Below are 15,268 nucleotides of genomic sequence, written 5' to 3' on the forward strand. Positions count from 1 at the left end.
ACAATTACTTGTTGTTTTAAAGGATCACAAGGGAGAATAGTACAAGTTCACAGAAAGTATAGTTTAAGGTGTAAGCGATCCAACATATGAGAAAATGCATACTTATGGCAAGAGAAAATAAATAAAATAGTCATTGTGAATGATTTTTATTTATGTACAATTGTATATGGAAAACTCAACATAACTTCAAGTAGTTCCACAACTACTATCCAAATGAGAGAATACAAACATTAATAAGGTATTTGGTCCATAAGTAAACCAATGAAGCACTCTTTATGTAACATCATCACAATTCAGCAAACAGATATTCATAATTTTTCACAAAAATTGATGGCTTATACAATGATAATTCATTTGCTTTGTACAAGTAATTTTCACATATATTTTGGTTTTTAATATAAGATGGGTATTGTGATAAAAAGCCCATTCAATAATTATGGACAGTAAGAATATAAACTCTTCTCACTATTACCTTGGCACATACATTCTTTAAAACTAGATAATTATATCTGACAAAATAACAACTTGCATAATGTACAATATTTACCATTAAGTAATGCCCTAATGCCTGTTTTTTACCCAATGATGCAAATGGCTAAAATTATTTTAACCAATCAATAGTTATCCAGTACATAAATAAGTAGCCACCTCACTTTAATTTTCTCACTGGCAATACAATGAATGTTTCTCATTTGATTTGTAGATATATTTACCATTTAAATTAACCATGCATTTTGAAGGTAGATGAGAAAACATTAAAATATACATGGGTTATATAACACTGTGGCATATGGAATAAAGAAAATGGATTATTTATACATTGAGTTTAAGCTTATCAAGAAGGAATTACTTTATGCTAGCAAATTAAGACCATATGGCTCAGCTATCCACAATTAAAAGAAATTAAAGGTATTTTGTTACATTATTTCAGTAAAAAATGACTCATAATTTAACTATGCTAAATCAGCTGAGTAGCACATTAAGACATCCCATTTTTTCGACCAGACACACACAGTAAGCAGGAAATATATTATTTATTATTTTATAAACGACTTTACCAAAGTCTTCATTTTATACTTTTAATCCTTCAAGTCCACTTTGCTGAACTTGAGGCAAAGAAACTTTTTCACGATTTTTATCTCATGACAGCTTTTGCATCTTGTGCATGCAGATCCAATGAGAACATCTACACAATAAACAATCCACACTCACAAAAAGTAAACATATATTTTAACAATCTAAGCTATAAACAGTCTTTTTTATAGGTGGGTACCTTTCTTTTTACGGAAAAGGTAACTCAACACAGTAGGCCTACGATCATTTTCCTTATCTTTTCTTTGGTTCATAGAACCTGGTGATGAAAATTCACTCTCTGAAGAACTCTCACTAGGCCTCCTTGTTACAGCTTCCGGAGAACCCATTGATCCAGGAATGGCTGGTGGAGGTGCTACATAAGGTGGAAGAGATGATGGTCGTCCCCCAGCAGAGCCACCTATTGTGGAACTGCTACCAACATGGCCCATACTCCCATCACTGACTTCTGGCCCCACTGAATGGCGGGACATGTACTGCTTCTGCTAAGGAAAATATATTCACTCTTTAGTTTTCCCTAAAACCGGCATGACCTTTATACTAAAATGCAGTTTCCACAAATACAAAAATTAAACCTCTTTTAAGTTGAATAATTTTAATGAAATAATAAACAGCCTCCTCATGTGCTAAGTGACTGTCCTGGAGTATGATCAAACATCTTCACAATTCTCTCATTGCTATAGTAATATCATATTAAAGCTTGTAATAATAACCAAACCACCTTTAACCCTGCTATTTCCTCATGTTTTCCATTATTTTCAAATTATATTAACTATTTCAAAATATTTCAACTAACTGGACCAAAATAAAAAAATGGACTACTAAGAAATACTGCAAATCTAATGCAGCGTTTAAAATATCCTATGCCATTTAGGCAGACCAAAAAGATATGTACTTGGCATTATGAACTGAAAAGTATAAGACAGAAAGCAAATACATCCCAATTCTTCAAATCAGTGAAAATATATAAAAATGTTTATTGACTGGTCTTACATTACCTGGTTTCCTCTATGCGCATAATAAAATTTATCAATTTAAATTAATCATACTGTAAGCTTGACATATGAAATAATACACTATGTCAAATAATAATTATTTGAATAGTTTAGCCAATATTGTAAAATATAGTCAGAGAAATGTAAATCACCTGTTATGCTAACTTTATGCAATAATACCTTGTTACTTGATAAGATCAAGACCTAAAAATATTATTATATAGAACAGAGTTTTTATGATTCGTGAGTTTTTATGTATTAGATGTGGGTGTATAGGTACCATGAAAAATCCATGGAATACCAACCCATTCATGAGGATATGGAATTTTTTCCAGCATATAAATTTTGCAAAAAGTTCAAGTATCTCAAGTAATTATGCTCATTGTGTAGTTAAAATCCAAAATGGGTTGATAATAAATAGCATCAAAATCAAAGTGGGAGAAAGACCCAAGGCAAAATGTAATAATGTGTGACATGAGGTGTAGAGGAGCAAAAGGAAATGTGACATTACATGGATCTCACACTTTATTTTTACAACAAGTGCACGAGTTGACAATAAGTTTCTTTCATGTCAAACTGTGAGTGCATAAAATCAGCTGTGCAACTGGGAACATTGATCTTTTGACTTTTTAGTTACATAAACTTAGGAATATTTGGCGTTTAGGGGCCTGTATAATGAAATATTTGGAAAGGGTATGAAATATTATTTCATTTAGATCAGATTCAATAAGCCATTCCTGTAAGTGAACAGTTCCAAAGAAAAGCATTAAGTATTCAATTCAACTCAACAATGATTTCTTCTACTTTCTTTACACTTCCCTCTTAAAATTAGCAATGCCTATTTCTCCAGAAATAAAAACATGGGAAATCAACAATTTTGGTTCCAAAATGGACGGAACATATCAAACTGTGAAAACTGACATGGCCACATTTTTAGTCAAAGGGTTAAATAAATCCAAAAGTCTATGAATTTAATGCCATTTCATGCCAGTGGTCTAAAAACATTATTAAAATTCTTCAACAAAATTTCTGATCAAGCACAGATATTTAAAATTATTGCATTGCCCTAATTTCCATCAGTTTCTCTAAAAGATAAAAGTAAGCACATTGGTGTAATCCAGAGCATTATATTCCATGAGAGAATTACAGAGTTAAAGGAAAATGTTCACCGTTTTTGCTAAGCATTCAAAACCTTTTCATAGGATAAATTAAACTCAGAAGATCTGAATTATTGTGTACACCAGAAAAGTGGTATTTTTCATAATAACACTCATTCTTGCACATAAGTACTACCTTGATCAAAAAGTTCCCGGAATAACCACCGTGTGGCGCTCCCATCGTTCCGATTTGAGTTCTGTTTTTTTTGTTAAATTGGTACATCTGCTGTTGATATTCCCTTTAAATCTTAGTGTCATAACTTGACATTTGCAAAAGTTACGTAGCCAAGAGTACATCTATCTCTGTGTGTGTTGGCGATTTTTTACAATTTCAGAAATGGATTTAAATTTGCAACAACGAACTTGTATTAAATTTTGCGTAAAAAACGGATTTAGTGGCGCACGGACGTTGGAAATGTTGGAAGCGTTTCGGCATCGATTCTCTAAAAAAAACGGTCGTTTACCAGTGGCACGAGCGGTTCAGAAGTGGTCGTGAGTCAATCGAAGATGATGAACGCAGTGGCAGACCATCGACATCGAAAGTCGGTGAAAAAATTGATAAAGTAAAAGAAATGTTGGTCAATAACCGCAAATTAACCATCAGAGAAATAGCGGAGGACTTGAACATTGCCTATGGATCCGCCCAAGACATTGTGGTTAATGATTTGGGTTTCCGTCGTGTAGCAGCAAAGTTGGTGCCAAAAGACCTCAATTTCATGCAAAAAAGAGACCGTGTTGACGTCGCAAAAGACATGATTTGCGAGGCTGAATCCGATCCCACATTCATCAAAAGGATCATTACTGGAGACGAGACGTGGGTTTATGAGTACGACACGCAATCCAGACATCAGGCAAGTGAATGGCGTTCACCAAATGAGCCCAAAAAAACCACGTCGTTTTCAGTCAAAAAAGAAGGCAATGCTGACGGTTTTCATGGATTACAACGGTGTAGTGCATCATGAATTTTTGCCAGAAGGCCAGACAGTAAACAAAGAGTATTATTTGGGCGTTATGAGACGTTTGCGTGAAGCAATTCGCCGAAAGAGACCAGAAATGTGGGCAGAAAACTCGTGGATTTTGCACCACCGTCGCACAGTGCTATCATTATTCGTAATTTTTTGACGAAAAATGCAACAAATACCATCCAACAGCCACCCAATTCACCTGATTTGGCTCCCTGTGACTTCTTTCTGTTCAATCGAGTTAAAAAACCATTACGGGGAACGCGTTTTAGCAGCCGAGAGGAAGTAATGGAAAAATCGCAGGAAGCACTGATGGACATACCGAAAACCGAATATAAAAAATGTTTCGAGGATTGGATCAAGCGCTGGCATAAGTGTGTTGCAGTCGATGGGGATTACTTTGAAGGGGACAATATAGATTTAGATGAATAAACTTGTATTTTTAATTTTCTGAATAAATTCCGGGAAATTTTTGATCAAGGTAGTATTTCAATCATCTGTTGATATCTTTCATTTTCCATTAAGTCAAATATAAAACTGAACTAAAAATATATCATACCATATTAAGTGCCAACAATATAATGTTATCTAAACAATAGCTTTAAAGACTATTCTAAAGTAAAAATAAATTATATACAGCAAATTTCCTTTTCCTAATATACTTAAAATCTGGGAATTCCAGCTAGCTAAATGAGTTATTCACCTGTTTCTGATTATTGACAAAATACCTGACAAGGGAAATCTCCTTATATTACACATCAAAAAATGTTAACTAATGACGCATAACACAGGATGAAAATCGATTAACATTCCTGTAAAAACAGATAGCCAGCCTTAAAATTTTCTCAATTCCTACAACAGGCAATCAGGTATTTCTTCCATAAAAATTTTACAAAAGCATATAACCAAAGCAGAGTTTCTTCAACCCATTTTAGGTAGATAGATAAATAGCCAGCTAATGATAAAGCATTAATTAATTGTATTTCAGTTGATATCACTTAGAAGCATACGTCTAGTTAGATATTTTAGCCCGGGATTGATTGGTATACATCCATTTCCTTAAAAATTATTAGCATCAAATACATGTACAAATGAGAGCCAACCAAATTTTTGCAGAAAAAACAGGCCTAGTGTCATCAAGATAATTGACTGAAACCTATTAGCATCCTACTCTAACCTCTGTTACCATAATAGATCAAGGGTGTAGCCAATGTTATAGGCAGTGGTTGATTATGCCTTCCTCAAAAAAATCCTAAATTATCTTAAATAATACGTTTGAAATGATGTTTCTCAATTAGAGATCATACTATTAGAACCAAGTGTAGCACATGTACAAATTAACATTTTCAAATGTATCACGAAATTTGTATAGAATGAGGAATTGGTCTCACACTTCCCCATCCATGAGTTGGCCCCCAAACACATTTCCTTGCTATGCTACTACAGGAGAATAACATAGAAAGAATAAGCCAGAAGATTTAAGCATTGCATAAACAAGAAAGCATTTATGTTCAGCAAATCCCATGCTAGCTCAGCCTTAATTACAAGCAACCTGATGCCAGCTTCAACACAACTACTGACACCACAGAGTGATAAGTATCATATGCATGATTACTATTTTCTCAAAATTCATCACATTTCCCTGAATAAATTCTATGAAGAGCACAAGGTAATAATAACAAGGGCAATTTATCTGAGGATAGGATAGAACATTTATATGCATAGGGTGACACTATGGCTGTGTTGGTACCGATGCAAGTCATCCTGAAAAATAATTACTCTATTTTTTGTTAATAAATTAAATTGATTTTTGAGGATGATTTTTAAAGGAAATACTTCAGTTTTCATGTACACTTGGAAAAGGCAAAAATTTATGCTTCAATTAATAACCATATGAAAGAGAAAGTGGCATCATTTTAGGCAAATTGACCATTTATTTTCTTTACATTAATAGTAAAAATTGACATGATTTCAGAATAGAATGCTATCTTATAGCTGATGCCACTTTGCCAAAAATGAAATTAACCACAGATGCTCATCACTAAAAAATGAGAGGTAATTTTTATAATGGGCTTTGTATAGCTTAAGTGGGAGTGCCTGTAGAAGGAATCTAAATTAGCAGCACAAATGGAAATATATTTGCAAAAAGAGGTCATTTCTGATGTTACCAAAATGACTGCACCATATATTCTAAATGCATTTTTTACACTATACAAAGCGGGTCTATGCAACTATTTCATGATTGTTATACACTTAGTGTTCAACCCATCAGTGCCCAAATACCTTGTCTTATATCTCTAATTACATGTCACATGAAGTACTCAATGTAGCAACAGGAATAAAATACACCAATAAAGATTTCAATATATTGCTTACGTTTTTTGGTGAGCTGTCCTATAAATAACCCAGAGGATGTCACAATAAACTTAATGCAGGCCCTCAAAAATGTAAATATTTTTACTTCACGAAATAATTTCTTAAAGCACATTATTTTTCATAAAATGCATGCAATATGAACATTATCAAAAATATTATAATATAGCTGATAAAGCTAATGTCGGGTTATTTTAATTTTTACAAAAAACTATTTTTCACTATGCCATGAAAATAATATCCAGGATCTTATTTATAGAACAGCATTGATAGTAGCTAATTTTGTTTTCACTCAATGGAAATAATTTAGAAATAACTACTACCTACAACTAAAATTACAATAACTATTTGTTTAAGGCCAAAGTCAATAAAAAATAAATTATAATATTTTGAATTGCAAAATTTGTTGTCAAGCCCAGCGACCGTGTAAATTTCCATACCCAATGATGAGGAGCAATGATCAGGTAACAAAGTAAGAGCATATACTGAAAACTGAAACATGCACACCATTAATATTACAATTATATTTTCATGAATGCACACATTCTATTGCAAAGAAATAATAAAATACCTGATTTCACAATCGGCTTTACTGTACACAAGGCAAAAGAATTATTTTATGCCTGTGGTGGAAGCCTATGCCAGAAGAAGTAGATAAACGTTTCTGTTGCAGATCTTGCCCTTCATATTCAAGTGAATAGTCTCATCTTCTGTCAAGAGGGACTTATTAAGAGATTATCTCCCTTTTTGTAAACCATAATAGGTAAATGAGCAGCTATAGTCTTTATGGTTCATTAGTCAAACATTGCCTACCCTTTAATTATGTTACCCACATTAGGATTACAACTTGACATAGGTCAACCCTGATTTGAATGTTTTAGTACTTAGTACATTCAGAGGCCCAGGTCCCTTCAAAATGCACTAATTGTCAACTGTAATCATATTTCAGGTAAGAGTTGCAATAACAGCATTTCTGAATATTAATTAATACTAATGCAAGCATTTTAAAAAATTTCTTCTTTGTGTCTACTAAATAGTATTTCCAGCATAGGATCCACAATCAAATGCATCTGACTTGATAACTAACCAGACAAACACTATGGTCCTCATTTCCTCTCTATTCACTAATAATTACTTTCAAATCACTTCTCTTGATTTAAAACATTATCTGATTGAAATATAAGTATTCCATTACCATAGCCAGGTTTATCAACATATTTACACAGAACTCTCATACATTACAAAATTAATTAAATTTAATTTTTCCTAGATGGCTCTCAATTTTGAAGCATTTATTATGGAAGGTGACCAAAAGATGAGGTCATTTTCACCAAAATATACTGAAGTATGCATGAATGTATGGGTGAATACTTCTCAAGCATTCCTGGATTTTTCTCGATAAAAATTCCTAAAATCTATTGATTGAGCATAAGCACATTACTCATACACATACACATAATATACATAAAAAATAAAATATCAACCTATTTATAGCTATATTTTTCTTCCAAATCACCATTTCAAAACTAAATACTTGATGTAATGAGTATCCCTCAACATGGGAAAATGGAAAATAAAAGTGTGCAAATGAGAAACATTCTTGATGAATATTGGGTCATTAATGGCTAACACACAAGACATAATCCCAAAAAGGATACACCTTAAAACTTGGGTTGAGAAAATGAAGGAATGTAGTCTGTTTTACAATGAAATTTTGTCAAATGGCTCTGATAAATATCGCACGGCATTAATGATATAATAATAGACCAATAATATTATAATTTATCAACCACTGACAAATCTATGATAAATTTAACAAAAATTCAATCTAAAATATTTAGTGGATCAAAGAATGTTCATATTGTATTTTACTCTTAATATATAGCATAGCTTAGATATTTACATCAGTAAAAATTTTATTACCAAGAAGAAATGAAAATTAGACTATTTGGGCAGCATTTTTAATGACGTTACTTGCACCAATACTGATCAAATTATTTAATCAGACTTGCTGCTTATAAAGCTTTGTCAAGTTTCTGAATTAAGTTAATAGATACTTTTTTCTGAATTAAGTCAATATCTTCGGATTTTAACACTCGTTTATGCTTCTATGAACTATCTGCCTTATCTTCACCCAAAGTTATTCCCTTTTATCTTTCTTCTTCATTAGTTCCTAAAAATGTCTTATCCCACTAATCTGTCCCTTCTCTTCATATTCAGCTCACCCTTGTATGCAATTGAGCAAAGATTAGAATTAGATTATTTGAGGACTTAGGAAACAATATATGCCCTGATTTTAATGCAATATTTCATGATACTGGAAATAATTTATTAGAGCAAAAGCTAAAGGTTTAAGTGTCCTTTAAAGCCTGAAAATAGATTTGTACCAAAAATAAATGAATTAGCAACCATGCCGTAAGTGTTCTCTTGAAATGGAAACTAAATTACAGAATTGACAAGGGTTCAATTAAATGAAGAGTTTATTTTAAATTATTCAATAAAATCATTTTCCAGTACAATTCAGGATGCCAAAATCCTAACTGAACACCTGCAAATTGAATTTTCTAATTCAGCACCCCTGTCGTCCAAAAACGAAGAATAAGAGGCCCATTGCTGTATAACTCATTATTCTAAGAAGAAAATATGGCATTAAAATAATTCATACCTGCTGCTGCCTGGGTGGCATTCCTGCAGAAGAATATGCTGTAATTAAAAAGAACAATAATTATTAGCACAATATCTGTTCAAATAAGAAAAGGGGTTAGTACTTTAATCACAGCCGCATTCCTTTTGAAATATTTCCCACACAAATGGTTATCTAGCCGAGTTAACCACACCTTAGAAAAGTGTATAAATGAAAAACTTCAAATGGACAAGAGCCAAATGTTACACTAAAAAGCATGCTGGATTTTTAACTTATAATAAGAACATTCATCACAAACAACGTCCCACACCAACATATGAAGTTACCACACAAAAGCTTATAATAAAGAATTTTGATACTCAAGGACCTTATAAGTAATCATGTTAGATTAAATATGATCACAATTCTTGCATGCAAACTGCACCAATAAAAGTCATTTGTAGCCACACACCACCACCCCTGTTATTATGGTATGTTTCTTGATGCTTGGTCAATGGCCTGACCTTGGTGCTGTTGATGGTAGTGCAGTTGTTGCTGGTAGATATGTTGGTGATGGTGCTGATTAGGGTTGCCAAGATATTGATTCCCTGGAGAGAACGACCCATCCACCTTGTCAGAATGGCTGCCACCAATGTTGTGATATCGGTTTAACGGGGGAGCTGTGGGAGGTAAAGGCGGTGGCATATCGGCTATTGCACGACACACCAGTCATTTTCAAATAAATCTCCTCCACAACTACAACTGATTTGGATATTGCACCTCTTTTTGAGATTACAGAAAATTATCTTTCATTACATTTATCATGTGCCAACTCTATCCTCAATGAAAATTCCTTGAAACTCCAAGTATACGCCTATAATACAAGTGAACTATAATATCATTCTTGAAATAGCATTATCAACTCAATTCATAACTGATGCTATAAATTTATCAGGAAAATAATACTTAAAATCACACAAGCTACATAAGCAGTTAATTTACAAATATTTGCGCGTTAATAGGATTGTTCGATTTTATCATTATGATGAAAATTTTATAATAACAATTCAGTCATGGGCCACTATCTTATCCAATGGATTTCTGTGGGCAATTAAATTTATAAATTCTAAATTACCACACTCACAATATTATTCAGGAATGCTATTAGAAGCCACACCTTTATTTAAAACAAATAAAACTTGCCACCATTTAAATATTACCTACCTCACAAGAATGTTATATTATTTTAGCAAATGAGCATACACCAGAATAATCTCAACTTGCATCAGATTATGTACATAATAAAATTTTACAATCCAATATTACTAAAATGGCACATTCATTTAAGTATACTGAATAAAAGATGGAATTGTCCAAGATTGTTGACTTTTCAATCCAGTCTAATTTAATGAAATTAAACCAGATTATATCTTGAGGTGCTTATCTAAAAACAAGACCATGTCATGAAGTCAAAAAGAATTATAAATGATATCAAACAAGAAGAAAACTGTTACCAATTCATATGTTATTTCATTGCCCTTTGTGCTGCTTTATAAGTAACAAATAAGGATATGTACAAATTCCATTCAGCAAGAGCAAGCACCTCCATTGAAGACCTTAATGATAGCTCATTTATGTAACTACAAACAAGGGAATTTCAAATGATACAAAATATTCATTAAGAACTGTTTAGGATGAATATATGAACCTTGTTACCCTGGCCTTAAGGAGTTGATTTTCTAGCAATTTAAGAGTGAAGATGGTACCTTTTTTCTCCACTTTTCTTTCTGAGGGCATGATCCCAAGTTTTAGTTCAATAATATACACAACTAAACAAAACTGCATCCAAAAGTTGATAACAATCAATTGGTTAATACATGTGAGGGTAGTTTGAAAAGATAATGCAAAGTCTGAGAGAGGGCTCCACTGGTGTGTATTTAAGTTATTACCATTTAATAGTATCTCATAGAAGACACAAATACTGAGTGTGCTTCAGATGGATTGGTCAACTACTCCTGATTAGTATTCATCTGAACTGAGCAAATTTCCAAAAAAAATCGACGAAGGAAATTTCATGCGTTGATCAAACATTTTTTAATAAAAGTGAAATTGGTTCATGAAGCAAAAGACATGGTGCTGAATGCCCTTTTGAGTAGACTACTCTGGAAATCATTGATAAAATCCATGAAATGGTGGCAGATGATAGAAAAGTGAAGGTGCATGAGATTTCACATGCTGTAATCACCTTGAGTGAATGGATGGATAATATTTTACATCAAAATTTGTACATAGGAAACCTATCCACAAAATTGACCAAACAGAAAATCATGTCACGCATTTTAAGACTGCTTTGCAGCCATATCAGTACAATCTGTACTGCTTCATCACTGTGAATGAAGCATGGATTCAGCAATACATGTCTGAAAGCAAGGGCCAGTCCAATCTATGGGTTTCCTTCGGGAAGTCTACACAAAAGAGGGTAGAGACCATTCCTTTGGCTGGGATGGTTATGGGGACCCTTTTTTTAGGATTCACAAGGAATAATCCACATTGAGTATTTGAAAAAAGTTCAAACTAATACAATTGCATCATTATAAACCATTTGAAAACCGAGCTGCAAGCAAAATTTAGACAATGGGTCCAAAATGAAGTCCCAATCCCATAAATTGTGTAGTTCTCATTTTGCATTTCCTTTTCATACCACTCTCATACACATATTGAAAATCACTTCACCAATTAGAAAAGCTATAAAAATAATACATAATATGAGAATAAAAACTGAAATACATTATTTGAAATATCTAAAAAAAAAAAACAAACCACCAAAAATAAGGCTGTAAGTGGCCCCTACAGCATCTATGTATTTATTAAGGTAACATTATATACTACATGTTATGATTTAAATAAATAAAAACCATTAAAAGCAAGTTCTTATTCACAATCATCAAAATATTTTCATATGTTCAGGAACTTTGTAGAATGCAATATTTACATTTTGTGGTCATTGATTTAATATATATTTTTCATAAGAACAGTAAGTATACATGTAATAGTAGTTTATTTAACTTTGATAAAATATGCTAACAAATATGCATATAAATCCTAATCCATATGTAAAGTGTAATATGGATGGGAGAGGATATGTAAACTTGGTAGTATTAATGGAATGGGTTCCTTGATATCAAAGATTTGGAAAATATTTTACTGGCAAAGAATTAATATATTATAAAAAATTGGTTGAACAGCAGAATAAATTACTACTATGGAGATTAAATCTTTGAGATGTGTAATTTGAGGTACATAAATATGCACGTAAATTAAGAAGAAGAACGACTTTTGATAAGTACTCCAACTGCTTGTTATCACTATTGAACTAGGAATTCATTATTGATATGGTATACTGGGTAATTTACATAGAAACTGATTATTCATATATATATAAAATATGATAACTAATTTGTATTACTAGGTGGCTCATTCTATGTCATATGCTAGAATCAAGATGTGCACAATTAATGCCATGAATAAACTGTCACACTTAAGTACAAAGTACACACTTAAGTACAAGTGAACAAAATTAACAATTCATTAAATGAAGAGCACAATGTATTCTTCCAATGTCATTTATTTTGGTACTGCTGGTTTCAATGCTTAGGCATCATCATCAGGCACCAAAATAAATAGCAATGGAAAAATACATTTTCTTCTTCTTTAATGAACATGAGCTTCCACAAAGTTGAGCCAGAAACTATCGAATACAAAATTAACAATCTTTATATCATCCTAACATCCTGATTCTACTACTTTAAAAAATAAGAATATATATTTTTTGTATTTTATGGAGGATCAAATCAAATCATTTATTTTGTCCAAGGATTTGTTGAACAAATATATGGTACATCAAATAAAATGATGCAGTTGCAAGTTATAGTTGTAGATATTCATTGAGAGAGTAGAACATATACTTTAACAGATACTCGCAAAGTTATTTAACACTGATATTTTATTGAGATTCCCCGCAATGCCAGGTAACTTATTAAAAAGAATCATGGCATCTGATGAGTATCGACAGCAATGGTACAAGCACTATTTGTGACTAATGACTCACCCTGTTTCTAAGATTAGTCAGGGCTAAGTGCCATGAGAAGAAAGTTGTCATGCCATGCAGTTAACTCTTTGAGGTTGACAAGGAGAGTATTCGCAGAGCTGACCTCATTGACAGCAGAGTAAATAGCTATCAAGTAGAGCTGCAGAGTAAATAATGGCTATAGATACTATTTACTCAGCTATTTGATGTATGCATCCACACTTCTTGGATTCTACCACAGAATATAGGGTGAATATAATCCAATTGAAGGTGAGGAGAAAAACTACTCCGAATTACCTCGTCAAATATGGAATTTGTCTTAGTTAAGGTGAACATAAAAGAAAAAATACAAGATGGAATACAGGATATTTACTTCAAAATGATGTGATTGGTCACCTTTTGTTCCCACACAAGTGGGATGTTAGCATAAATTTTCTAAAGACTATGGCCAGTCACATACCAAAACTCATTTCAGTGGGTGTAAAATTGAAATTTTTTGTGATTTTTTTCTTCCATTTCACTCAAATACTTGTTTTCATAGCATAAAATAGATCCAAGGTATCACGAAGACATTTCCAAATATTAGAGAGCATTATTTCTCCCAATAAATGCCTTTATCCCATAGAAACCCATCCATGCTCACCAGTGCCAATGTACCTTTACTGAATATTACGGAGAAAATAATTGTGATTACACTTTGAAAATATTAGCATTTTATGCAAGAAAAATCATTCATTTCTGAAAAAAAATACTTTTGGTACTGACGGGTTAAGCATTTGATGACTGCTGAGCTATAAATTGGGTTTCCTAATAAATCTACTATTGCAAAAAAATTAATTTCCCTGGAATAAAATTATATACTAATTTCCCTGGAATAAAATTATATACTATCATTTAACAAGAAAGAAGAATTCAAGAGGTAAAAATTATCAGATTTTTTTTAAGAATAACTGTAAAAATATAATATATGGGGAAAAACTTAGCTCAGGTGCTTTCTTTCTTCCTCTTTCCAACACTTACCCATCAACACAAATTACCACTCTCGATTTGGATCTAATTCCTTGTAAATTTTATGAGCAAAATGATAGCAGAAAAGAAGAGTGCAACAAACATTTATAGGCAGGACAATGCACAGAGCAACATGCAAACAGGAAAAGCAACAAAAATACATTCAGATAAGCACCAGAAAAATAGAAATACATTAGTCACTCCACATGAATGTGTTACCTGATCCATAGTCATTATTTGACACAGCAGCCATTTCTCGTCGCCTCCACGAATCTCTCACTTCAGAAACAACAGGCACTCCATTCTGACGCACAGAGATTTGTTGATGAGAGTGTGTACTGGAATGCTGATAAGGTATGTCTCTTCTGGGAGCAGGCTCAGGAGCATCTAAAGGCCAAATTGTCATGCTCAGCATTTCACAACACAAATACAGGTACATCACAAAAGCATCACACATCATGCACCATATGCAAAACAATTAGGAATAATACAAATGAACACACATACATACATATCATTTTTAATTCTGGGATGTAAGTTATTCATAAATGTAACAATTTAATTATATTAGAGTAAAAAGCTGTTAAAACTAATCTTATGCCTTCGTATTTCACTAAATATTCAGCTTTTTTGCTTATACATTTTTCTATCATCCAATAAAATAGAACAAAAATAATTACACCACGAAATGATGATCTGCATCAAGAATTATGGACTCATTTCAAAAGTCACATTTTGATTGACTATATCAATACAAAATATCAAGAAAGCCAAAGAAAACAATTTTCAATTCTAAATATTTCAAACAAAAAATTATTGAGATAGTTCATTAATTATGTATTTATTTACATGGTCTGTAAGATAACCAGTTGAAGGTGACATTCTCTATCTCTCATCGAGTCAACATGAGAAAAAATTCAGCAGGGAAATAGTGAGCATGACCAAAGGGTAAATTCACATACAAAATTTCA

General features: G+C 32.5%; 1 protein-coding gene across 7 annotated transcripts in view; it reads right to left on the reverse strand.

The window, feature by feature from the left end:
- Window positions 1-130: 130 nt before the first annotated feature.
- The window catches only part of kst (spectrin beta chain, non-erythrocytic 5 kst), a 218,465-nt gene continuing 203,327 nt past the window's right edge, over window positions 131-15,268 (reverse strand). For 2 of the 7 annotated variants that reach the window (XM_071598510.1, XM_071598507.1), the window contains 4 exons: window positions 14,517-14,684; window positions 9,727-9,912; window positions 9,245-9,282; window positions 131-1,577 (listed from right to left, as the gene is read on the reverse strand). In XM_071598510.1, coding sequence (XP_071454611.1) covers window positions 1,260-1,577; window positions 9,245-9,282; window positions 9,727-9,912; window positions 14,517-14,684 — 710 coding nt within the window. In that variant the 3' untranslated portion in view covers window positions 131-1,259. The remainder of the gene's footprint in view (window positions 1,578-9,244; window positions 9,283-9,726; window positions 9,913-14,516; window positions 14,685-15,268) is intronic. The other 5 variants (XM_071598509.1, XM_071598508.1, XM_071598512.1 and 2 more) reach the window with 5 other exon arrangements.

This window comes from Hetaerina americana, unplaced genomic scaffold (assembly GCF_022747635.1).
Source record: "Hetaerina americana unplaced genomic scaffold, ioHetAmer1.1.p SCAF_10, whole genome shotgun sequence".
Classification (NCBI taxonomy): Eukaryota; Metazoa; Arthropoda; class Insecta; order Odonata; family Calopterygidae; genus Hetaerina; species Hetaerina americana.